Source organism: Anolis carolinensis, chromosome 1 (assembly GCF_035594765.1).
Source record: "Anolis carolinensis isolate JA03-04 chromosome 1, rAnoCar3.1.pri, whole genome shotgun sequence".
In the NCBI taxonomy this organism is placed as follows: Eukaryota; Metazoa; Chordata; class Lepidosauria; order Squamata; family Dactyloidae; genus Anolis; species Anolis carolinensis.
Window position 1 is genome coordinate 144997327 of NC_085841.1, and position 25936 is coordinate 145023262.

Below are 25936 nucleotides of genomic sequence, written 5' to 3' on the forward strand. Positions count from 1 at the left end.
CTTTGATGCTGATATTTAAAGGAGATTCAGTATGAAAAGGGTATGACTGCTACCACAATGTAATTCAGGGATAGGCAACACGTAGGCCCTCCTGGGATTATGAGACTGTAGTTCACATTAGACTACATGGGGGGGGGGGGGGGGTGGGGGGGGGCTGATGAATATTACAGTCCAGAAAGATCTGGAGGGGCATAAATTACATGTTGCTGGTTTAAATGAGGAATATATATTGAGTCTTTCTGAGGAGTGGACTTTCTGGTGTCATGTTCATACTTCAAATTTTCTGTTGTTATGAAGCTTTATGTATTGACTTTTCAACTTTTCAAATAATAATTGTTACCCTACATCATCTGTTTAGTTTCTGTGTAAGATCTCTTTTGGCCAGATCCACAAAGCTACTTTAATAGCACATTGAGCAATGAATGTTTGTGTTTTTGGTGATCATGGCATAGTAGGATGACCTCTGCAGTCCCCTACAACCAGTAAAGGGAGAAGAAATTGAGAAAAGTATTTGCACAAACCATTCCGGCCTCACTCAATGGCAGGAAAGGACTGGAAACTTCATCCTCCACCTCAATCGGTTGAACAGACATCCATCATTTGATGGCTTTTGCAAAAGTAGGCTTGGGGGTCATTTATGATCGTGGCAATAACTGAACAGCAATAGATATGTAGTGTTACTGAATACAGAGTAAGTGTGGCCCTGAAACAGTAGGATTCAAATCCATAACTTCAATACAGGATGCCAGCCAGGAATGTACTTAAAGTTCAAAATCTGTTTTAAAAAGAAAAAAGAATGTATGTCTGTGACCTCACTGATTCTTCCATTTCTGAATGTGGGTTCCACACAAACTGTTTGTAGAGCATGTGATGCACTTGGCATATTTCCTGCACAGACCGAATGATGGGAAATGAGAGTGCCATTTCAATTGGGTCACCTCCACAGAGGTTCTTCTGTATGATTTGTGTTCATTCTCTCGACTGACATAACACGCAAACACTCTGCGTATGGTAGCTTCTTCTGTTTGTTTTTTGCATTGTGATGCTCCTGATTAATAGCAAATGATCCGTACAGCTTCTTTGCTAGAAATAGGAGTTGACATTTTACAGACTACATTTTACAAACCTTACTCCATGGAAGAATAAAGGAGCCACTATCACATTGGCACAGCATTTGCTGTGTCTCTGCAGTTTCTCTTTCGTCTACTACACTTGTGCATTTTGATTTACCATTTGCCTAATTGGTGTCTCTGAAACAGACCAAGGGGAGAGAGATTTTAGGCTTACGTGTATTTTCCGTACATATGGGCCTAAATACATTTTACTAGTCCCTTTGGAGTAGAAGCATCAAATCAGTGAGATTACATTTAAGTATTGACTAATCTTTCAGGGACTGGTTCAATTGGTGTTCCCTAGATGATAGTAGTAATTGGGTTTAGGCCAGAAGTGAGAATGTTGTGATCTTTCAGATGTTTTAAACTACATCTTCCATCAACTACATTTAGCATAGCCATTGGTGGGAAATGCTAGGAGTTAAGGTTCAACAACAACTGGAGGGATGCATGTACATGATACCAACCTCTAGGTTTGTCCATGATCTCTTGAAAAGGACATTTGTGACTATAGGTCCGTCTATACTGTAGAATTAATGCAACTTGACAGCACTTTAACTGTTATGGCTCAATGCTATAGAATCATGAGGGCTGTAGTTTTACAAGCCCTTTACCTTTTTCTGCCAAAGAGTATTATGCCTCATCAATTTACAACTTTGGTGATCTGAAAGCAGACAAGATCTGAAACCACTGATTAATATCTTCTCATCTCCGCTTTGAGCCCCAAGTATTAAAAAGTCTCTTTATGGAGGAAGTTCCCCATTAACCACAGAGAAAGCCTTCTTCATTGTTCCAATCAAACCTTTTGAGAATATAGTAGAACAGAAAGGCTCTCCCACAAATCATAGATATTGGGTAAGGGGGAAGGATTCATATCGTATGACTATTTTCTCAATTTTATATTTTGAAACTAATCTTCAAATAGTATTCGTGAGATCAGCTTGATGCTTAAAGAAGGATTCAGTTAGTCCATGTTACATGACTGTTGAGGGTTGAGAAAACTTTATTGCAGTCTTAGGGGCTCCCATTCAAGAAATGATAGATAGAATATGAAAATATGATATTTATTTCTATGGATTTGCCCCTTGGAGAAATAGATATTGTGGTTTTTACATATCTAAACCCTTAATTTTGAAACCATGTTGTTCTATTCTCACAACCAGAGGAATTTGGGAGGATGTTTTCAATACTAAGAATTGCACAATAATTTCTAATGAAAACTTGAAAAATAGCTTGATTCCGCCTTTCTTTCCTTGTGTTTTCTCAATGTGCCTTTTGCTGTTTTTGTTTCCTTCAAAGTCTATTCATTGTATTTGGCCTGTCTTCCAGTCCTGCCCAATCAGTTGTTACTTTTTTATTGAGAATACCAGATATCTCATAAATCTAATGTAGGGAACTATTCCTTTTCTTGATTAAATGCAGTGCATGCAAAGTGTATGTAGCTTACCTTGGCAGCACGCACTGATGTCTACCAGATCCTTGAATAAGTTAGATTTGGGGGTAAGGAAAGGTAAATGTGCTCTTCCATGGCAAAGTCAGTGGTTAAAGTATGAAAGCAATTTAACAAAAGAGAGATTGAAATGTTACCCAAATTGCCATCAGCAAGACATCTTTTCTTCGCCATGATTAATGAGATACTTGGCTGTTTAATTTTGTGAAAATAACTGAAGCACGAGTCTTGTCTAAAGTCTATCATATTAGATATGCCTTAATAAATTAATGAAAATGTCAGTTACTATAAATTGATTACACAGAATATATACTGAAGCCCAACACACTGAGACATCTAATTTTTTTTATAAAGAAACAAAATGCCTCCTCATAGGAAACTGAACAAAAATCAGTATTTCAGAGTGTTTAAAAAAAACCTATCTAAATAGAAAAAAATAGAACTAGTGTGTTTTTTCTGGTTTTTTAGAATGCAAAAGCATAATTTGACAGCTTGGAGGGGAAAACACTGTCTCGCTCCCTTTCAGTAGGAAAGTATAGTTTCCGGTATTGAACTAATAGGTATCACTGTGTCTGGCATTTGTATGTGCCTTCATGTCACCTGTCAACCTAGGTTGACTCCATGAACTGCACAGAGTTTTCCTAAGCAAGGAATATTTAGAAGTAGTTTTGCCAGTTTTCCTCTGGAATAGTACAACACCATATGTCTGTTGGTAGCCTCCCATCTTAGTTATAACCAAAGCTGACCCTGTTTAGCGCTTTATAAATGGTTTATAAAGGTTTATGAATATTGTGGATTGGAGAGGAGTAGGTACATTATCATTACAAGTACCTGAAACCAGCTAATATTACAATGGAGATTTTTGTTGCTGTGGCTGTTTTAGTATCTGGGTAAATCAAAAATGTTTTGGATTTATCTACTCGTTCCTACCTCTGTTGTGAATTGCTGAAATGGTCCAAAACATATTCATTCCATGGACTGCTGTAATGTATGGTCTTAGAGCTATTGCTGGAGATTAAATTTTAAGTTTGTCTTTGTGGGAATATGATTTCTCCCTTGGGAAAAAATAAGACATTTAGATATGCATAGATAATATTGCACCATTATAACACAATACTCTTATATTTAGTGGAATATTGTTCTTTGGATATAACAAAGAATCACTGTACAGTATCTGTTGCAAGGAGTGAAAATAATGGGGGAAGGAATGGCAAACATTATCCATTTGTATAATCTAGGAAGGACCATTCAGCCATCCAAACTGGAATGAATTTAGGTGAATATAGGAAAAAGTAAGTGACATAAACTGAAATACATCCAGAGAGTGAGCAAGATATTAGAGGGCCTAGGAACCAAAACCTAAGAAGAATGGTTGAGATTTTGGGGTGTGTTTAATTGGAGAAGAGAAAACGGAGGGATGATATTGTAGTGATTTAGCTAGAACCGCGGATAGAGAGTCTGTGCCTGGCAAGCATATGCTAAACCAGATAGGCTACGACAGAGAAACCAACTCACCAGGTTGAAGATAAGCCACAGATATTTTAATATAATTCAGCCAAAAAGGATGCAAATACAGCAATTTGCTTCAAAATATACAAGTATAAAAATACAGAGAAAGTCAAGATGTCTTATACATTTCTGACAGCCATTCAAACCTCCTGCTCCCTCCTCTGATTGGCTGGAAAGGAGGCTGGTCAAGATCTACACCAGGATTGGCTGAGAGCTCTATTAACATCACTGTCTCTTGGTGGGGAGAATGGCAGCAAGGGATTGGTCAGAGTAGAGGACCACTCAGCCATACAGACTCCCCCTGGAAGGGTGCAGTCTGGGGAAAACAATGACACAGATATGCTGATGAGCCTTTGATTAGCTCAAATGTCCAATTCCATGCCAAACAAAGATATGGAGTTCAAGAGACAAGGGTGCAAGACACAAGGGACAAAGGTGCTGATCTTGTGTAATCAAGGCCTTGGCTGTCAATAAAAGAGTAAATGAATGCACATACTCTAAGCTTCTATTTCCCTGAAGGAGCTGCAGACTCTCAGCTTCATGTGAATTGTACAAACACTTTGAGCTCCTCTAGTGTGAAAAGGAAATCACCTGTCTGGCTTGGGAAATATCCAGAGGATTTGCCCAACTTTTTCCATTCCCAGAAGATTATTTTAATAGGATCACAGAGGGGTGGCTGTCCCTAGGCTACCTTTTGATACATTTCTAAGAAGCGGTTTATATACATTTCATGTAAGAAATATATACAGTACACAGTTTGAAAGATACGAGTCACACGGAAATCATTAAATTGATACAATTTATTAAACTGTTGGGTACAATATAGTTATTGGGGGTACAGATGCTGCTGGGTTCATTCCCAATCTAAAGGCTTGAACTTGCGCAACTCTGGACCTCCATGAAAGGTTTTTAGTTTAAAAAGGGGAAATCATATATTTGTTTTCTCTTTGTGGACTACAACTTCTTCAGGGGTAGGGAGTTACAGTTGTTTGACAACAATATCACAGCCATCTTCACATATCTGAAAGGCTGCCATAGGTATAGGATGCAGAGTGGTAGTCAATAATAATACCGTAGTAGATCTTTCTGACTGAATACTTGGGAGGGTTTGCTGGCTGTCCCTTGTTCCCCAATTGTTAATAGGGTTCCTCCAGAGGTCAGCCTCATTGTTACAGAGATTTATGCTATGCAACAAAGCACAAGCGAAAACAGCATCTTTCCTCAGAACAAATGCGTGGTCTCTTTGGCCCTCCAGACCTTTTGGATTTCAACTTCATAAATCATTCTGGAGGGCCAAAATTTTCCACCTTCTTTGAAGACTAAAAAAACAACAAACCAAACATAAGAAGTAAACATTATGCGACTTCTAAAACTATTCTGTGACTCTTCTGTTCATTCAAAGCTTGCTTGTATTGTTTAATGGCCCATAAGAATAAAGTGACTTGGTATAATTTCTCCCCCCCCCCCCGCTCTGCTCCTTTGTGCAAGCTAATATTTTGAGTCCTATTTTTGAAGGAAAATATAGGGAGCAGGTTATTTTCCTTGCTGTCAGTGTGTGTCATTATCTGGCACATTCCCCTGCGCCCTTTCTGTGGCGTATGGCTCTGCCAGCTGGGAGCCTCGTCTCAACATTTGGAACCAAGCAGGGCTCCATTAGAGCAAACAGTGAATAGAAATAAAGCTAGGAGGCAGGGAATGTTTACAGTTTTCCTCCAGCACAGAAGTAGCTAATGATATAAACATAGGTTTCTGTTTAAACTGATGTGTTTTATTAATTAGCAGCTGGTTGCTCAGTTTTTTTCACCCTTTCCTTTGAGCATGACAAGGATTTCATAGTGTTACGCCTGGAGAGAAAGTCAACAGAGTGAAAAAGGAGTACAGGCAAGTGCCATTTCTGTAAGGCATCTCTCAGTTAAGTAGCTATATCTTCTCAGCATGACATTGCTCCCAAAGCATAGATCAGAGAGGGAATCATGCAGCTTTCCAGAGGTTGTGAGATCACAGCATTCTTCATTGCAGGCTATACTGATGATATGATACCTACCGTAATTGGGAAATAACTTGCATGTCTGCCTTGGAATGGCTTGTGCTCTTTGTCCGTGTGTGGTGTTGTCACACAAGAGTGTGTTATCAAGGAAGTGGAGCCAGGGGGTTAGCAGGGTTGCTTCTATATACCGGGGACATCTTTGTGACATGCAGGAGAAAAAGGTGTACAGTTGTGTGATTTTGTTATTAATTAAAAATATTAAAATCTAAAAATTCTATAGACACACACCCTCAAATCCCAGGAGAAACCAAAAGCTGCACATAACAGTGCTGCCAAAAAAGCTGCCTCCAAATGTTGGCAGCAAAGGAACCCGCAGGTGCACACTGTCCTATGCCCAAGGCTGGAGAGAAGCACATGTCTTGCAGTCTGCATCATTTTGCTTCAGCCTGGGACTCCAGATTGAGCAAAGAACAGCACTCGAAAGGTTTGTGCCCTGATGTATGCATTACCCAAGGATCTCTCCACTGAGACACTAACTTTTAGCCAGTCATGGTAAAGGAACCCTTGTTAATGTAAGCACTGCTGGTAGGCTTCAAAAAATGGCCAGTCTCACATCCATATCCTTCAACTCAGCTTCCCATCTGCAGAGGACACACACAGAAAATTGCTCTGAATCAGTCAGTCATTTCCTAGCATCAGAATCAAGATAGATGTTTTCTCTAGTTTAAGCAGGTACAGACATGCTCTTTAGTAGTCCTTATGGAGTAGCAGAGTTTGGTGTTAGGGTTAGAAGGCACTTAGGGACATGTGTGTATGTAACTCACATTATACATGCAGGGCTGTAAAGTTACCATTGTGCAATGGATGTACTGTACTGATAGTGGCAGAAGTGGAGTTGCATAGACAGCATGCTCAGCTGTGCCCTGTGCATTGTGGATGTACATCCTATACCTTGTAGTGCTGTTGTATATTGGGCATTGCGCAATGGTACCCAGTTATTGACACATGGTGCATGTCCCCCCAAAAATGTTTATGTTATGCTAAGAGGATTGGATTGAAACTGATGATGATGATGATGATGGACAGAAAGAAGGCTGATAGGCACCCAATCTAGTAGCCTTTGCAATGTTTATTATTGAATCTCAGGTTACTAATTTTTATCCTAAGACTTAAAGAAAGAAAGAAAATGTTATCTATTTGATCAGCTGATAGTTATATTACTGTCGGTGATTTAATCATTCCATATGCTAATGTAATATTAGCACTGTTCTCCTGGATATATTGTAGGGAAATATATCCAGGATATATTTCCTGGATAAATTTTTTGAAGCTAAAGTTCCTCATGGAGCCCCAGTGAATGTTTATGCATTATATATAATGTATATATATCAGGCATGGGCAACATAAATTTGACAGTATTTCATTGGGAGGCCCCAGGGACCATCCAGTCCAACCCCCTTCTTCCATGCAGGAAAAGCACTATCAAAGCACCCCCAACAGATGGCAATTCAGCCTTTGTAGTAGTAGTAGTAGTAGTAGTAGTAGTAGTAGTAGTAAGAAGAAGACGAGGAAGAGGAGGAGGAGGAGGAAGAGCAACCCCAGGGGCCATCCAGTCCAGATCCCTTCTGCCATTCAGGGAAAGCACAATCAAAGCACTCCCTGAGTGGTGGAAGGGAAATGGTGTTTTTGAAGCAAGGAAGGTAAAGAAAAAAGGCTTTTGGCAGTAAGGAAGGCGAGGGGGAAAGGCTTTCGGCATCACGGGAGGAGGGGGGAAAGGCTTTTGGTGGTAAGGGAGACAGGGGTGAAGCAGGAAAGAGAATGGAAAACTTGGAGGAGGAAGGAACCACAGAGCCCTTCAGTATGCTTCGCAGAGCCCCAAGGGCTCCACAGAGCACACTTTGAGAACCGCTGCTCTACCCGTTACTCTTTTTAAATGCTAGAGAGGAAGATATGGACTGTGTAGATCCAACAGAGTTTGGATACAGCAAATGTTCTGGGCATTGAAGATCATAAGAAGAATAAAATTGATTAGAGGTATTGCAGTGTAGCATTACTCTGTAACTGGAATATTTTTCATTATTGCTAAAAGAAAAATTAGTCCAATCTTTTTTTAATCCGAAGAAAACACATAAAACAACTTAAAATGCTCAAACTTTAAAAAAAAATTACATGTGTGTGCTTTCTTTTTGGGTTAATGTTCTTAGATTTCCCAAAATATTGACCTTTGCATGCTAGAAGTGGTATTTTGCAAATGATGTACAAATGTTATTTGCTTGTTTCAGAATGATCAGAGTCAATGTGGTTTAATGGAAGAAGTGTCTGACTTGTGTGCCTTCAAGTTGTTTCTAAGTTATGGTGACCCTAACACAAGCCCGTCATTGAGTTTTCTTGGCCCGATTTGTTCAGTTAGGACTGGGGGGAAGCGCAGTTGAACCGCATTGGAGGGTCATATGCTGTATATTTGTACTGTAGGATAATTCTTGAAGCTGAGAAAACTAAGAAAGACTTTGAGGATAATGTGACAAATTCATATATCTGACACAGACGCTTTATCCTGCATGACTTGAACCACTGCAGCCTAATATTTTTGGCTTAAAACTGCTATTGGTCTTAACCAAACATAGTCATGGCATTTGTGCCAAAGTACTGGGATAGTCATTCACTCTTGTTTTATGTGAGATAGAAAAACACCATCATAGTCTTGCACTCTACTCTTGCTTTTGCAGGATTTCTAAATCGGAGTGATTGTGTATGAACTGGGTAATTTTTTAAAGACCAGTTAGGAAAAATTTGGTCAATTGTCATTGCCCTTTTGGCCTTTCTGCTAAAAAAAACCCCAATTAGATTCCAGAGAGAGTGGGCAACTATTTTTGAAAAGTTTCCATGAAGTTACGGTGCACAAAGACCAAGCCAATTACAGTATCAGACATACCATAATTCTTCTTTGCATATTCTTATATTGAGACCACAAAACCAGACTTTGTGGATCTAAATTTATCTGTTGCTGTGATGACCCATGGGCCTTGTAGTCCTGCTCAGGACATTGTAATTCCTGATGAAGATGAAAACTTGGGTTTTTTACCTTCCCAGTCTGAACTGGATTCTTCTCAGCCAGATCTTTCCCAGGCAGATCTGGGAACCTTGCACCTGCAAGAAAGTTGTCTCCCAGAAGTATGTCAAACAAGCCCAGAGCCTACTTCTCCCGTGTTCTTGCGCCGGGAGTTTTGTAAACAACAGAGAAGTTTGGAATCAGCTTCGCGCAGGAGTGCGAGGATTGCAGCTAAGAATGTGGCCAATTAAGACTGCTTCTCGTGAGAATCTTTGGGGAGTCTCACATCTGGTCTCAGAGTTTAGCTTTCGGTTCTGATTCCCAGAGAACTGCTTCGGCGGGAAAGTTAGACTCTATTTAGGGGTTTTACCCGCGTAGTAACTTCGCGGAGTCAATTCGTCAGCCTACGGAGCGAGTTGTGTCTGGACAGCGCGCTCCGATTCAAGCCTCGCTCCTGCTCAAGCCTTGCCTTGCTATCCAGCCTTCGCCTTGCTTCCCAGCCTTTGTTTATCCACGGACTTTGCCTTGTTTCCCAGGATCAATCCTTGCCTTGTTCCGCGGATTTTATCAAGTTATTCCACGGACCTTGTTCTTGTTCTTAGTTACCTTGTTCCACGTTCAAGCCTTGTTTCAAGTATCAAGTTATTTCCTAGCCTCGCTCAAGTTTCATGGACTAAAGGACCTTGTCATCTCCCCTCACTTTGCTTGGCAAAGTGAGTGTTTCGGTTATTGGATTACAACTTTGGACCTTAATATTTCTTATTGGACATTGCTTTTTTGGACTAATTCTGACCTTTCCTGAAAGGTCTAATTCTGGACAATTTTCTACACTTGTTTTTATTAACTTTATATATTCCTTCAATAAAGATATTAGATAGATTCTGGCCTCTGTGTATGGTTATTGGTGCTCTGCAGCCTGGGTCTTGACAGTTTGACTCCGCCACCCTAAGCACCAATTAACCTCGGCCAGAATGTCTACCGGAGTCGTACCTGGGCCGAGCGGCCAGCCGATTACCTACACCATCGACAAGGATGAGGTGGACCGAATCCGTGATAAGCTCAATGCACAGGATGGAGAAATAAGGGGTTTGAAGGAACGCGGAATTCGTCTTCCGGCCATGGCGTTGCCAACCAAGTTTACTGGAGAAGCTTCTAAGGTTCATGTCTTCCGTCGCCAATGTCAAGCTTATCTAGAGGCCCGTGCTGCCGAGTTTCCCCAAGAAGACATCAAGGTGGCATGGGTTTACAGTCTTCTAGACGGGCCAGCGGCCAGCTGGGCGACGGCACTGTACGACCAAGCCTCTCCACACCTAAGATCAGCGCAACGCTTCTTGGACCACCTCAAGGAGACTTGGGGAATCGAGGACAATTTGGAGGCAGCCGGTCACAAACTCCGTCGCCTTTTCCAAGGAGACAGACCTATGTCTCAGTATATAGCTGAGTTCCGAGTGCTGGCCCACAACACCGGCTGGAACGATGTAGCCCTCAGGGGACAATTCCGGGAGGGTCTCAACATTGAAATGCTGGAAGAAATCTCCAAGGTGGATCCTCCCCAGACCCTCGAGGCACTCATTGATCAATGTTTACGGGCTGAAGTCATGATTGCCAACAGGAAACAGTGGGTTCGAGGCCAGGGCGGTAGAGCCGGGGCAAAACCCCCCGCTCCCGCCAGCGTTCAGCCACGTCCGGTCTGGAGACCCCCACCGCCAACCCCATACCCCAGAGGAGGCGAGGAGGTGCCGATGCAGTTGGGCAATGTGCGTCCCAGACTAGATGCCGCCGAGAAGGCCCGTCGTCAACGCTTAAACCTCTGCTGGTACTGCGGGAACGGGGGCCACTTCGCCAGAGAGTGCCCAGCCAAAGGGAAGCCTGCCGCCCGTCTTGCGGCGGCGTCCTCCACGGAGACGAAGACGTCTGAGCCGACTGGCACACAGCCGGCGGGGGAAGCCAACGACCGGGTGTAGAGAGGCTCGCCAACCCGGTCAAAAAATCCATCCAAGAGCCGCCAACCGGGGTCCTGTTCCTTCTCGTGGTCACATTATGGTCAGCAAAAAGGGGACCCGTCATGATCCACGCCATGATAGACTCTGGAGCTACCAACAATTTCATCGATAGAGAGTATGCCGACTCTCTGGGATTACAATATCATGATTTCAAGAATGCCCGTGTGGTGCAAGCCATAGACGGCCGCCCCCTCAAGACGGGCCCCGTAAGTCAGTGGTCGGAACCCACCAGGATGTGGATAAGGGAACATATGGAAGAGATTTCCTTCTTTGTTACCGAGGTCCCCCATTTCCCTGTGATTTTGGGAATTCCATGGCTGACTCTCCACGACCCTAACATCTCCTGGTCCAACAGAGAACTGCAGTTTGCTTCACCGTACTGCCAAAACCATTGCCTCGTAGCCAAGGTATGCCACGCCACAGACACCGAGCCCATCATCACCTTGCCAAAGAAGTACTCCGAGTATTGGGATGTATTCAATGAGAAAGAAGCCGAAAAATTACCCCCACATAGACCTTATGACTGTGCCATTGACTTGGTGGAGGGGGCCCCGATCCCGCGAGGGCATCTCTACTCCCTGACTGAACCAGAGCAAGAAGCTCTCAGGGAATTCATAGAGACAAACCTTCGCAAGGGATTCATCAGACCCTCTCAATCCCCAGCCGCCTCCCCAGTGATGTTTGTGAAGAAGAAGACAGGGGAACTACGCTTGGTGGTGGACTACAGAGCATTGAACAATATCACCAAGCGGAACAGCTATCCCCTGCCCTTAATCTCGGATCTACTGGATCGGCTTCGAGGAGCCAAGGTTTACACCAAGCTGGATCTTCGGGGGGCTTACAACTTAGTTCGCATCAGGGAAGGGGACGAGTGGAAGACCGCCTTCCAGACCAAATTCGGATTATTCGAGTCCCGAGTTATGAATTTCGGTTTATGCGGAGCCCCCGCAACGTTCCAGCATTTTGTCAATGACATTTTTCAGGACTATCTAGACAGGTTCTTGATAATCTACCTGGACGATTTTTTGGTGTTTTCTAGATCACAATCAGAACATGAGAACCACGTCAAAATGGTGTTACAACGATTGCGGGATCATGGACTTTATGCCAAGCTGGAAAAATGCGCCTTTGATCTACAAGAGGTAGATTTCCTTGGTTACCGCATCTCGCCTCTAGGGCTTTCCATGGATCCAGCCAAGGTTTCAGCAGTATTGGAATGGCGGGCGCCAACTAACAAGAAAGAGGTGCAGCGTTTCTTGGGGTTCGCGAACTATTACCGCAAGTTCATTCCAGATTTTGCCCGCTGGTCCGACCCCATCACTAGCTGCATCCGTGGAAAGCAGCCTTTCCGCTGGACTGATCAAGCAGAGAAAGGGTTCCAGCAACTAAAGAAACTATTCACCTCCCAGCCAATTCTACAGCACCCAAATCCTGGAACCCCTTTTGTGGTGCAAGCGGACGCCTCTGATGTGGCAATTGGGGCTGTACTCTTACAACCGGTGGGAGATCACCTCCATCCCTGTGCCTTTTATTCTCGTCAACTAACCACACCAGAGAGGAATTACACCATTTGGGAAAAAGAACTACTGGCCATAAAGGCAGCCTTTGAAACTTGGAGACATTGGCTAGAAGGGGCCAAATTTCCCATTGAAGTCCACACAGATCATCGTAATCTAGAACATCTAAGAACTGCCCGCAAACTAAATCAGAGGCAGCAACGTTGGGCTTTATTCTTTGAACGTTTCAACTTCCAGATCCATTATGTGACCCCAGCCCAAACCAAGCAAGCAGACGCCCTGTCACGTAAACCGGAATACGCTGCAGGACGCAAAGAGACCTTTGAATCCCAACTGCTACAACCCGAAAACTTTGCCACGCTCACGGTGGGGAACACCAAATCCATTCCCATTGGTTCAACTTCCCCTACTCCAGGACTCATCTGTGCTCAAGAAATCAGGGCTAGTCAACAAGCAGATGCCTGGGCGCAGGACCAACTTCGCCAAGGTCTGCACTTTCCCTTTTCGCTTAAAGATGGGCTGCTCTGCTATAGAAATCATGTTTATATCCCACCCGGACCGGGCAGGGAAAAAGCGCTTCGTCTGTGTCATGACTGCAAACCAGCAGGACACTTCGGACTATTTAAAACTATGCATTTGATCCTAAGGGATTTTTGGTGGCCCAAGATCCGCAAGGATGTGGAAAAATATGTCAACACCTGCCCAGTATGCCAGCGCTCCAAGATACGAAGGGAGAAGCCCTCAGGGCTTTTACACCCCCTTCCTACCCCATCTCGCCCATGGGAAATAATTTCCGCGGATTTCATCACTGACCTACCACCTTCCTGTGGATTCACCACGATCTTGGTGGTGGTGGACCTTTTCACCAAGTTAGCCCATTTCATTCCCTGTGAAGGCCTCCCCACGGCCAAAGAAACTGCGGATCTATTTCTTCAACATGTTTTCAGACTACATGGATTGCCCAAGAGTTTAGTCACAGACCGTGGATCTCAATTCACCTCTCGTTTTTGGAAGGCACTACAAAAACTATTGGGCATAGACTCTCGCTTATCTTCAGCTCATCATCCCCAAACAGATGGGCAAACGGAGCGCACCAATGCCACTTTGGAGCAGTATCTTCGCTGTTATGTAAACTACCAACAGGACAATTGGGCTTCTCTGTTACCACTGTCTGAGTTTGCCTACAACAATGGAGTTCAAGCTTCTACAAAAGAAACGCCGTTCTTTGCAAACTACGGCTTCCATCCACGTTTCTTCCCCCCTGTCATTGAAACTTCAGAAGTTCCCGCAGCAGAGGATTGGCTGCAGGAACTCACAGCGGTGCAACAACTTTTGCTCCAGCAACTGGACCAAGCCAAGGAGGACTATAAACGCCACGCTGACAAACATCGCCAGCCGGGCCCCGAAATCAAGGTAGGAGATCGGGTTTTTCTGTCCACTCGCTTCCTGCCCTCCCACCGCCCTTGCCGGAAGTTAGATGCCCGTTTCATTGGCCCCTATCCAGTGGTGGCGCAATTAAACCCCGTGACTTTCAAACTCCAACTTCCGCGTTCAATGCGCATTCACCCAGTGTTTCACCGTTCCCTGCTCCTTCCGGCGGATGGTGTGCGACCTGATACAGACCAACCAGCCCCCCCTCCTGTTTTGATGAATGGGGAGGAGGAGTTCGAGGTTGAGGACATTTTGGATTCTCGCTTTCACCGCCGCCGCCTACAATATCTCATTGACTGGGTGGGTTTTGGCCCTGAGGAACGCTCTTGGGAAGACGCCTCCACAGTCCATGCTCCTGTTCTAACCCGTCGCTTTCATCAGACCTATCCCACCAAACCGCGACCTCGCGCCTCGGGGAGAGGGCCCCAGTTTGGGAGGGGCCTTGAGGAGGGGGATAGTGTGATGACCCATGGGCCTTGTAGTCCTGCTCAGGACATTGTAATTCCTGATGAAGATGAAAACTTGGGTTTTTTACCTTCCCAGTCTGAACTGGATTCTTCTCAGCCAGATCTTTCCCAGGCAGATCTGGGAACCTTGCACCTGCAAGAAAGTTGTCTCCCAGAAGTATGTCAAACAAGCCCAGAGCCTACTTCTCCCGTGTTCTTGCGCCGGGAGTTTTGTAAACAACAGAGAAGTTTGGAATCAGCTTCGCGCAGGAGTGCGAGGATTGCAGCTAAGAATGTGGCCAATTAAGACTGCTTCTCGTGAGAATCTTTGGGGAGTCTCACATCTGGTCTCAGAGTTTAGCTTTCGGTTCTGATTCCCAGAGAACTGCTTCGGCGGGAAAGTTAGACTCTATTTAGGGGTTTTACCCGCGTAGTAACTTCGCGGAGTCAATTCGTCAGCCTACGGAGCGAGTTGTGTCTGGACAGCGCGCTCCGATTCAAGCCTCGCTCCTGCTCAAGCCTTGCCTTGCTATCCAGCCTTCGCCTTGCTTCCCAGCCTTTGTTTATCCACGGACTTTGCCTTGTTTCCCAGGATCAATCCTTGCCTTGTTCCGCGGATTTTATCAAGTTATTCCACGGACCTTGTTCTTGTTCTTAGTTACCTTGTTCCACGTTCAAGCCTTGTTTCAAGTATCAAGTTATTTCCTAGCCTCGCTCAAGTTTCATGGACTAAAGGACCTTGTCATCTCCCCTCACTTTGCTTGGCAAAGTGAGTGTTTCGGTTATTGGATTACAACTTTGGACCTTAATATTTCTTATTGGACATTGCTTTTTTGGACTAATTCTGACCTTTCCTGAAAGGTCTAATTCTGGACAATTTTCTACACTTGTTTTTATTAACTTTATATATTCCTTCAATAAAGATATTAGATAGATTCTGGCCTCTGTGTATGGTTATTGGTGCTCTGCAGCCTGGGTCTTGACAGTTGCTTCTCCATTCAGACTATGGTCTTTGCAAACTACATTTTTGCTCTCTGTTCATTCCTAATTGCATAGTGTTTCTTTTTCTTTTAAGAGGCACACTAAATCAGCTGTACTGCTAGTATGTATTAGTAAATGAAAGAGGAAAGGTCCCCTCCCTCCTCAACAATATTTCATGTTTGCATCTGTACTTCCTGCTACACTTGCATCCTGCTTATTTGGCATAGAATTCCTGAGTCAATTTCCAAAGCATTTTAAAAATCTTTCTCTATGCAACTGTTTATATTGAGAAGAAAAATCAAAGCATCACATAATCTTTATAAAGCAAGGAACATTTGGGAAATCCGGAGTGTTAACATTTGAAATATAACTAAAGAGCAGTTTGCCCCTTTTGATAGTGGGATGATACAGTCAAGTTGTACAACTAAGAAAAACATTCCTATAAAAATCTAATGTTTGGAGATGAGTGTGTATACATCTATGAACCTGACAACTCAAGGGAAACTGTTTAGAGATCTTGCTGAATTAACTGGAATAAGCATTTTTGAAATACCATTTGAGTAGCCCATATCTAAAATGGTTGAGACCAGAAGTCCTTTGTATTTTGGATTTTTTCCCCCAGATTTTGGAATACCTGTACAGGGTGTCCCCAAGTTACAAGCAGAATAAGTTCTGTAGGGTAATTCTTAAATTGAATTTGCTTGTAAGTCAGAACAGGTACATTTTTTCAGTGTAACTCCAGCCATACATAAATATATGGTTTGGATAGCATAGGGAAAGGTTAACAACCCTGTGGTGTTTGTTTTGCTGTCTGTGTCCCTGTTCAGAAGATTTCACCACACTTTCGTCCTGGTGATTTTTTTTTCTTTGTGTCAGGAGTGACCTGAGAAACTGCAAGTCCCTTCTGGTGTGAGAGAATTGGCCATCTGCAAGGACGTTACCCAGGGGATGCTGGGATATTTTACCATCCTGTGGGAGGTTTCTCTTGTGTCCCCGCATGGGAAGCTGGAGCTGACAGACAGGGGCTCATCCCGCTCCCCGGATTCGAACCGCTGACCTTTTGGTCAGCATTCTTGCCAGTACAAGGGTTTGACCGATTGCACTACCGAAGACTCCTGTCCCTGTGATACATGGACAGCAATTGCCAGCAAAATGCTTAAAACAAGGATTGGTGCTAAAGTTTCAGCTGAGACACCTTTTCCCTCTTTCAGGAATGATTTTCTCTTTTCATGGATAGATTTCCTCTCACTTCCTGTTTTCTCATCCCTGTTCCTAACTATGAGTCATTTGTAAGTCAGGTGTTAGTCACTTGGGGACTGCCTGTATTTCCATATACATACATAATGAGATATCTTGGCAATGAGAGCCAAGTCTAAACACAAAATTCATTTATGTTTTGTATATACCTTCTACATATAGCCTCAGGATTTTTATTCACACTGTTTATAAATAATTTTGTGCACTGAACAATGTTTATTTACATTAGACCGTCATGAAGCCAAAATGTCATTATTTCAGCCCCCCCAAGTGGGCAGTTTTGAATTTTGAAATATTTTGCAGTTCCGGAGAAGGGATGCTCAGTCTGTATAATACTGGGAAAGAATATTAAAAGCAATTACAACAATAGGGCTCAGATTGTTTTAGACCGATGGGCCTGAATCCTATTGTTTAATCCTAACTAATTCAATACATCAGTAAAATCCATTGATTGAGTATGTCTACTCTAGTTGTAATTTACGATTGCAGCCCATTTTATTTGTACTTTTGACTTGCATAGATGATGCAGTTAGAAGAGGAAATGAAGACTATAGTTAAGAATGTCATTTTCCTGCTTCTTGGCAGGGGGTTGGACTGGATGGCCCATGAGGTCTCTTCCAACTCTAGGATTCTATGATACTATGATTCTAAAGAATTAGAGTTTAGAAGGATTATGGATCACCAAGACTTCATACACACGTATTGAGGAAGGAGGTAGTAGGGAGAATAAGTTCTCTAACATAGAAATGTGGCTGCCATAGCATGCTCTGTCTTTCTAAAAGGCCAGCATTGGATACCCTTAATAAATACAATAAAGTGTTCCATGCAAATGAAAGGGATACAATTATTGGTCCAGTGATCCACATTGCCTTTCTTTTCATACCCTACATTGATCTTCTTAATAGCTGTAAACATGGACGAAAGTGCTGGTAATTTCTCCTCAATAAATTATTTAACAAATGCCTTACTTTTTTTTGGGATTGCTCCGTATGTATACACCACTCCTTCTTTCAATCTATATTGATCATATTTCTAATGTCAGAAGTGGCTTAAAGACTGACCTATTTTTTGTTGTTGTTTGCAGACCTTGGACTTTAATCTAGAACAGAAATGGGGAAACAGAACAGTAAATTGAGACCTGAAGTTCTCCAGGATCTCCGAGAGAATACTGAATTCACAGACCATGAGCTTCAAGAGTGGTATAAAGGCTTCTTAAAAGATTGCCCAACTGGCCATTTGACTGTTGACGAATTCAAAAAGATATATGCTAACTTCTTCCCCTATGGCGATGCCTCGAAGTTTGCAGAGCACGTGTTCCGTACCTTCGATACCAACGGCGATGGGACGATTGACTTCCGGGAATTTATCATTGCGCTGAGTGTCACTTCCCGAGGAAAGCTGGAACAGAAGCTGAAATGGGCGTTTAGCATGTATGACCTTGATGGCAATGGTTATATCAGCCGTGCAGAAATGCTTGAGATAGTGCAGGTGGGTAAATCAGTTGCAGAAGCCTACACTGAAACCATCTATTCCAGTTCCTTCACTAGAACCAGCACCTAAATGGCAATTTAACATATATGCAAAGTATGTTCTCCTGATTTATATGCTGTGGACCTGAAGCAGATTGCAGAAAAAATGCTTGCCATCTAACTACCAAACAACTAAAAACAACAAAAATTGAATATATGTCATTTATTTTGTATGTAGAGTTGGTTGTAAGATTTGCCTTTCATATATGGGAGAGGGTTCCTCTTGTTGTTAGGGGCATACATATGCTTAAGTTTCTCATGTGTGTGTGTGTGTGTGTGTCCTTTTGGGGGCACCCCTCTCAGCTTACTGGCCAGCCTCTTACTGGCCATTCCCTTCTTCATGGGGAGTAGATAACTGTCATCTCCACATAGCCCAATCTGTCATGGTTACATTCAGAGTGTCCTCCAGTTACTTAAGTTCTCTGTAATCCTTTTGCACCTGGCTTTAGAGACATAGCCATATGTGTCTACTATCCTGACTACTACCCACAGAACAGGGAGAGACCATGAAGGGCAAATCAATAGTCAGGTGGGGGTGATATATGGCTCAACCCATTATGCTCTACTACCGTACAGGATTGCAAGTGCGCTCATAATATGCGTACGATTTTGCTCACATATACACGCAGAACATCCTTAGCCCTACTCACAACAAAGTCTCCAGGTGCACAGCGTTTTCCTTTCTCTGGTCTCTTTCTTTCTTTTTCTTTTTCTTTTGTGGAGGCAAGGGAGAATATGTATATAATGAGCACAGGAAAATCTAACATCTCACAAGATTTCAACTGGCCCAACATGTACATAAGCACGCACACTGAAATATGCCTAAAACTGGGACAAATGATCCATCACACGGACTTCATGTTTTCAAAGCTCTGTCTGTTCACATGTACACATAGTCAAAATCATGTGGGTATCATACATATACCTAAACGTAGGTTTGTTCTGTTTATGTGAACTTGTATATCAACTACCTCAGTGAGCAAATAGTTTGCATAGCCTTTATTTTCCATAGCCATTGAAAAATTCTAAAGATCTGTCTGATGTTTGGTCTATAGCCCCAGTGAAATCCATTTACTCTTCTTTTTGTTTGTTTTTGCTCTCCATCTGTAGGCAATCTACAAAATGGTGTCTTCAGTAATGAAAATGCCAGAGGATGAATCTACTCCAGAGAAACGAACAGACAAAATATTCAGACAGATGGACACAAACAATGATGGTATGATTTCTCCAGCAAGTCTCCATGAAAGATTTGCCTGAGACTTTGATGCACATGTATACGTGGCTTCTTCATCTAGGGTTACAACATTTTCATGGCCACAATTTTAAAAAAAATTTCATGTTTTATTTTTACTCTAAATAGTAATCAGTAGGCTTGCTCAAATAATTCGTTTTCCCCGTTTACCGTTATTGATTCGTTATTTTCGTTTGTTTTGAAGCTATATTGAACCTTGGTTGTCCAGACGCCTGGATATCGCGGTTTCGAACCGCGATTGGCCGTTTTCCGTTATGGCGCCTTTTTTTTCGTTTTTAAAAAATGCTTTTGCAAATCACCCAAACTTGTTTAATGGCACTGGGGCAACCTAGCGTGTTGTTGGCACCTTGTGGCCAATCAGAGAGCACGTTAAACCAGGGGGAGGGGCTGGTAGGACGTCCTGAATGAAAAGAGGCTGCACTCAGCCTCGTGGCTCATTCGCACCGGGCTTCTGAAGAGGGTGGAAGGGAGTTTGGGTAGCAGCAGGCAGGCAGGGATAAACTTTGCTGCGTCACAGCCTCCTTGGCTGTTTTTCTAGAGCTGAGCTAGGCTGAAGACCGGGAGAAAATTTTGGGTGGGTGAGTTTTGGAGGTGTGGGTAAACTGTTGGGTGTTGGGTGTTGGTTTTATAATTTTTTGCAAAGGGCCTGTGGGTGTTTTTTTCCTCACGAGATTGGCCTTTGCAATTTTCCCACACGGCCAGCAATGGTGATTTGGCCCTTGCCTCATGCAGGGCTGTTTTTCTCCGTGCCAGGGTCTCTGAATAAAAAGCCAACTTTGCCAAAAACAACTGCAGCTCCCATTAGTGCTTGGTAGAACTCAAAAACTCCTTTTTGGGAAAAAAGGGACCCACTTTTGGCCTCTCATTGCTCAAATAGGGCGGTCTCTCCGTGAAAGGGTCGCTTTCTGTGTGTTTCAAAAGCCAACTTTGCCAAAAACAACTGCAGCTCCCATTACTCCTTGGTAGAACTCTAAAACTCCTTTTTGGGGAAAAAGGGACCCACTTTTGGCCTCTCATTGCTCAAATAGGGCGGTCTCTCCGTGAAAGGGTCGCTTTCTGTGTGTTTCAAAAGCCAACTTTGCCAAAAACAACTGCAGCTCCCATTATTCCTTGGTAGAACTCCAAAAATCCTTTTTGGGGAAAAAGGGACCCACTTTTGGCCTCTCATTGCTCAAATAGGGCGGTCTCTCCGTGAAAGGGTCGCTTTCTGTGTGTTTCAAAAGCCAACTTTGCCAAAAACAACTGCAGCTCCCATTAGTCCTTGGTAGAACTCCAAAAATCCTTTTTGGGGGAAAAGGGACCCACTTTTGGCCTCTCATTGCTCAAATAGGGCGGTCTCTCCGTGAAAGGGTCGCTTTCTGTGTGTTTCAAAAGCCAACTTTGCCAAAAACAACTGCAGCTCCCATTACTCCTTGGTAGAACTCTAAAACTCCTTTTTGGGGAAAAAGGGACCCACTTTTGGCCTCTCATTGCTCAAATAGGGCGGTCTCTCTGTGAAAGGGTCGCTTTCTGTGTGTTTCAAAAGCCAACTTTGCCAAAAACAACTGCAGCTCCCATTACTCCTTGGTAGAACTCTAAAACTCCTTTTTGGGGGAAAAGGGACCCACTTTTGGCCTCTCATTGCTCAAATAGGGCGGTCTCTCCGTGAAAGGGTCGCTTTCTGTGTGTTTCAAAAGCCAACTTTGCCAAAAACAACTGCAGCTCCCATTATTCCTTGGTAGAACTCCAAAAATCCTTTTTGGGGGAAAAGGGACCCACTTTTGGCCTCTCATTGCTCAAATAGGGCGGTCTCTCCGTGAAAGGGTCGCTTTCTGTGTGTTTCAAAAGCCAACTTTGCCAAAAACAACTGCAGCTCCCATTAGTCCTTGGCAGAACTAGAAAGTACTGGTATCCCCTTGTAAAAAAATAAAATTAGCTAAAAAATACATAGACGGTTTTGCGGCAGTTAACCCTTAATAACATAACACGTTGCCAATCAAGAAAGAAGAAATATTTTTCAACACTTCCACGACACATTTCCATCTCCCCATCTGTCTCCTGAAAACACTCCTGCTGTCATGAAACGTTCAGCTGTACGCGGGTCTGGGGGAGCAAGTCCTGATAGTGGTAAAGGCACAGCCAGGACACTGTGGGGGGCCAAAAAAGTAAGGGTGGGTCCAATCCGTCTGGAAAGCCGAACTATGGGAGTGGGTGGACTTGATGAAGAAGCCGGCTGTTCGCATGCAGAAAGTACACAGCCCACCACACCGAGCCAGTTGTCTTATAGAGCTGAGACCACAGGACGATCAATGGAACATACAGGTTTAGCCGTCCTGGAACTACAGGTGGTGGATAGTGAGGATATAGATAACCCCACCCCTCCACCCGCTACTGACAGTGAGGAGGAGGTAGAGGAGGTTGTACTATCCAAAGAAAAACTTTCTCAAGCTGACGAAAGGGTGCCCACGACTCCTATCTCAGTGGGCGTCCCCACAGTGGCTGTGGGGAGGCCTAGGTCTTATATTTGGGACCATTTCCATGTGCACTCTCAGAGTGCTACCTTGGCTGTTTGTAGACACTGTGGGACAAATATCAGCAGAGGCAGAGACCTGAGACATCTTTCAACCTCGGGGTTGAGTTCTCACTTGAAGCGACACCATCCCTCCGTATCGGTACGAGGGGGAACTGCAAGCCCTTCCAGTGGCAGCATTAGCACACATAGTTCTCCTGGTGAAGATGGTGGAAGGCAGACACAGTCCACCTTGGAGGATTGGGCCATTCCATTACCCAGAAAGAAAACGGGGGAAACATTACTCACACCCCAGCAGATAACCCAAACTGTGGGAGAGATGATTGCCCTTGATCACCATCCCTTCCGCCTGGTAGAACAAGAAGGCTTCGTACGCCTTATGAAACGACTGTGCCCCCGATACAAAATCCCCTCCCGTCACACCTTTTCCAGAAAAGTAATTCCCGGCTTGTACGAGGGCTGTAAGGAACGCATTTCACAGATGTTGCGTAGCGCCATGGGAGGACACATCCATTTTACCTCTGACATTTGGTCAAGCTTGGGAGGAGGCCATTCCTACCTCTCTCTCAAGGCACATTGGTGGGAGAAGGAAGGCAGTATGGATACATCCCATCGTTGGGCACTCCTCGCGTTGGAGGTTGTTGATCGAGATCACAAGGCAGAGACCATCTGCAGCTCTCTGGAAAACATTATGGGGGAGTGGATGCAGTATAGGCCAGAAGAAATGAGGAGGGGCTTTATGGTGACTGACGCTGGGAAAAATATGATCAAAGCGGTTGAAAGTGCCGGGTTTCAGAATGTGTCCTGCATGGCCCACATGCTTCACAATACCGTCAAGGAAGGTTTAAAGAGCCCAGAAGAGCAGCCAGCCAGCAACGCAAACATCTCCCTGCTGATCGAGCGCTGTAGAAAGATTGCGGGCTACTTCCACAGGAGCATCAAGGCAGCCCGGCAGCTGAGAGAGAGGCAGAGCCTTGAAGGCCTCCCGCAGCACAAGCTGCTCCAGGACGTCTCAACTCGGTGGAATTCAACCTTTAAAATGCTTGAACGCATGGTCGAGCAGCAGAAGGCGGTACACGGCATCTCGCTCACTTTGGTTGCGCCAGTTAGCAAACTTGTTCCAAATAAGCAAGAGTGGGACACCATCTCCCAGCTAGTAGACATACTCAAGCCATTCAAACATGCCACTGACACCCTTTCGGACTCTAAAGCCCTTCTTAGCCAGGCAGTGCCCATGGTCTTGAGGCTAAGGAAGCACCTAGAAAGGCTTGGGGCCGGTCGAACAATGGACTCCCTGGCTGGACCGCTGACACCGCCGGCCCAGGAGGTGGTGAGGAGGTTGTCCTTTGCTGTACGGAAACGCCTAGAGCCACTTCTTTCCAGCAAAGTCCATATGCTGGCGGCCTTGTGTGATCCCCGGCTAAAGTACAACGTCTGCCCAAAAGACTTTACCGTGTGGAAGGCCCAACTAGTTAACCTTGTAAGGGAGGTCTTTGCTGCCAGGGTGGAGGAAACGGCCACAGCGGCCCCTCTTCCGGAAATGCCTGTAACCCCCAGCACTAGCGCTAGTGGCGAGACAGAAAGTCCCGCGGAGCCGGGAGGTGTTTGCCGAAGGGATACGGATCTCCAGCAGCGACCAGGAAACGTATTTTTTGTAGAGACGGTGGCCATAATAGCCTGCTCTGAAGAATCCTCTTTGCTGGCTTCTGCTCAAAAGGTAGACTCGGCCGAATGCTCGGTCAACAGGTACTTTGAGGAGCCTCCTGAGATAATCTCTTGTGATCCATTGGCCTATTGGGCTTCACGCGAACACATGTGGCCGGACCTGTCACACGTAGCCCGCCAGTTCCTCAGCTGTCCTCCCACGAGCGTGCAGAGCGAAAGGGTCTTCAGCCTAGCGGGAGATGTAGTCACGCCCCACCGCAGCTTGCTGGACCCGCAAACAGTTGAGAAACTGGTTTTCCTGAAGGCCAACCTTCCCGTGTTGAATTTCCCAGATTTGGATTTTGACACCGACGGCTCTTAGAACAATAGTTCTCCTTTAATCAGCTCTGCTTCAGAGTAACTTTGGCTAATTTGGTGGGTGGCCAGGGGTGGGGTTGCCCCTTTGGACTCTGTCAAACAACTCTCTCCTCTAACCTACAATGCTTTCCTCTCTCTTTTTCCTTCCTTTCTCGTCTTTATCATCACTCACCGTTGCCCACTGTTGTTTTCGGGTTCATCAATCACAAGGCGCCGTTTCCCGAATCATTGAATCATGGAACCATAGAAAAGTAGAGTTGGAATAGAACTCATGGGCCATCGAGTTCTCCCCCAACAGACACGCAGGAAGTTTCATTCAAAGCATTCCCGACAGATGGCCATCGAGCCTATGCTAAAAAGCTTCAAAAGAAGGAGGCCCCAACACAGTCCGGGGGAGACAGTTCCACTCCAGAACACTCTTCACAGTCAGGAAGTTCTTCCTGATGTTCCGGTGGAATCACCATTCCACTTGTTGGAACACACTGCTCCGTCCTGTTGTCTTCTGGTCAGCAGAAAATAAGCTTGCTTCCTCCTCCCTATGACTACCCCTCACATATTTGTACATTGCTAACATTTCTCCTCTCAGCCTTCTCTTCTGCAGGCCAAACAATGATTACCAGCTAATAAAGCCTGTACTCATACTGCTTGATCAGACCCTTTTTCATTGTAGTCGGAATCCTCTATACACTTTCAAGCTTGAATGCATCTCCATTTATCTGCGTAGCGCAAAGTTGGACATATTATTCCAGGTGCGGTCTGACCACGGCAGAGTAGAGTGGGAACAGGACTGCCTTGGATCTAGACGACGATATTCCCCAGTTTATGGATGCCTAAAGCCCATTGGATATTTGCTCTGCCACAAACCATAGTAGGCTCATTGTTATGTTGTTGTCCACGAGGACTCACAGACAGTTTTCTCACACACTGCTGTGAAGGTAGGCGTCCAAAGAAATGTCGCTTGGATTTACATTATGTTTAACAAAGTGAAGTTTCTTTCATATGTCCCTGTAGAACTTAATAAAGTTACTTTTGGTCCATCTCTGTAGTCTGAAGTCACAAAGTTTTTTCTCTCCCTCAATAGTGACGCTCTAGAGGTAGAAGGATTTTTGGTAAGAAATTACTCCATGAAATCCTAGGTAGGATATGCATCCTCTTTGGGTTCATTACGGATTTCGTTCAATTCCATTTTTTATTTTTTTGGGTTCAAACATTACTTCCCTCATGAGCCAGGAATTATTGGACTTCTCCAGATCCTAAGAGTACCTGTACAGAAAGAGCAGTGATATATTTGATGAGGATACTTCGGATATTCATTTAAGGTGAAGGAATACGCCAGGGTCATTTTTTTTGATATATCTGTCCATCTGAACGTTTGAGGACGCGTTTTGCCACGGGGATTAATACAACACCTAGACTTTGGCCACTGGCCAGCACTTCTCTAAAGTTTCATCTTTCACTGTCCCATCGGCTTGAGCAGTTAGGGTCGACGCAGTGGCCGCGGAACGGCCGCCTTTGGTCCCCCTTTCCCTCCTGCCGCGCACACGGGCGGTGGCGTTTGCCCGTCAGGGCGTGTGCCTTTGCGGCTGATAGTGACCTCTGGGTGCAGGTTCCGTCGAGTGCGAACCACATCTTGCTGGCTTGTTGGTATAACTCAGAGGGTCGAATCGTCAAAGACAGTGGAACACCATCAAATTTGGACTAATTTCTGAAAAGGTAAACCTTGGGTCCCATCACCCTGAAAGGCTGTGATTGACGCTGTTACTGCGGAACGGCCGCCTTTGGTCCCCCTTTCCCTCCTGCCGCGCACGCGGGCGGTGGCGTTTGCCCGTCAGGGCGTGTGCCTTTGCGGCTGATAGTGACCTCTGGGTGCAGGTTCTGTGGC

At 44.5% G+C, this 25936-nt stretch overlaps 1 protein-coding gene across 2 annotated transcripts in view; it reads left to right on the forward strand.

The window, feature by feature from the left end:
- hpcal1 (hippocalcin like 1) overlaps window positions 1-25936 on the forward strand; it is a 133434-nt gene that overhangs the window by 96769 nt on the left and 10729 nt on the right. For both annotated transcript variants that reach the window (XM_062983671.1, XM_008117540.3), the window contains 2 exons: window positions 17827-18230; window positions 19382-19487. In XM_062983671.1, the coding sequence (XP_062839741.1) occupies window positions 17853-18230; window positions 19382-19487 (484 nt within the window). In that variant the 5' untranslated portion in view covers window positions 17827-17852. The remainder of the gene's footprint in view (window positions 1-17826; window positions 18231-19381; window positions 19488-25936) is intronic.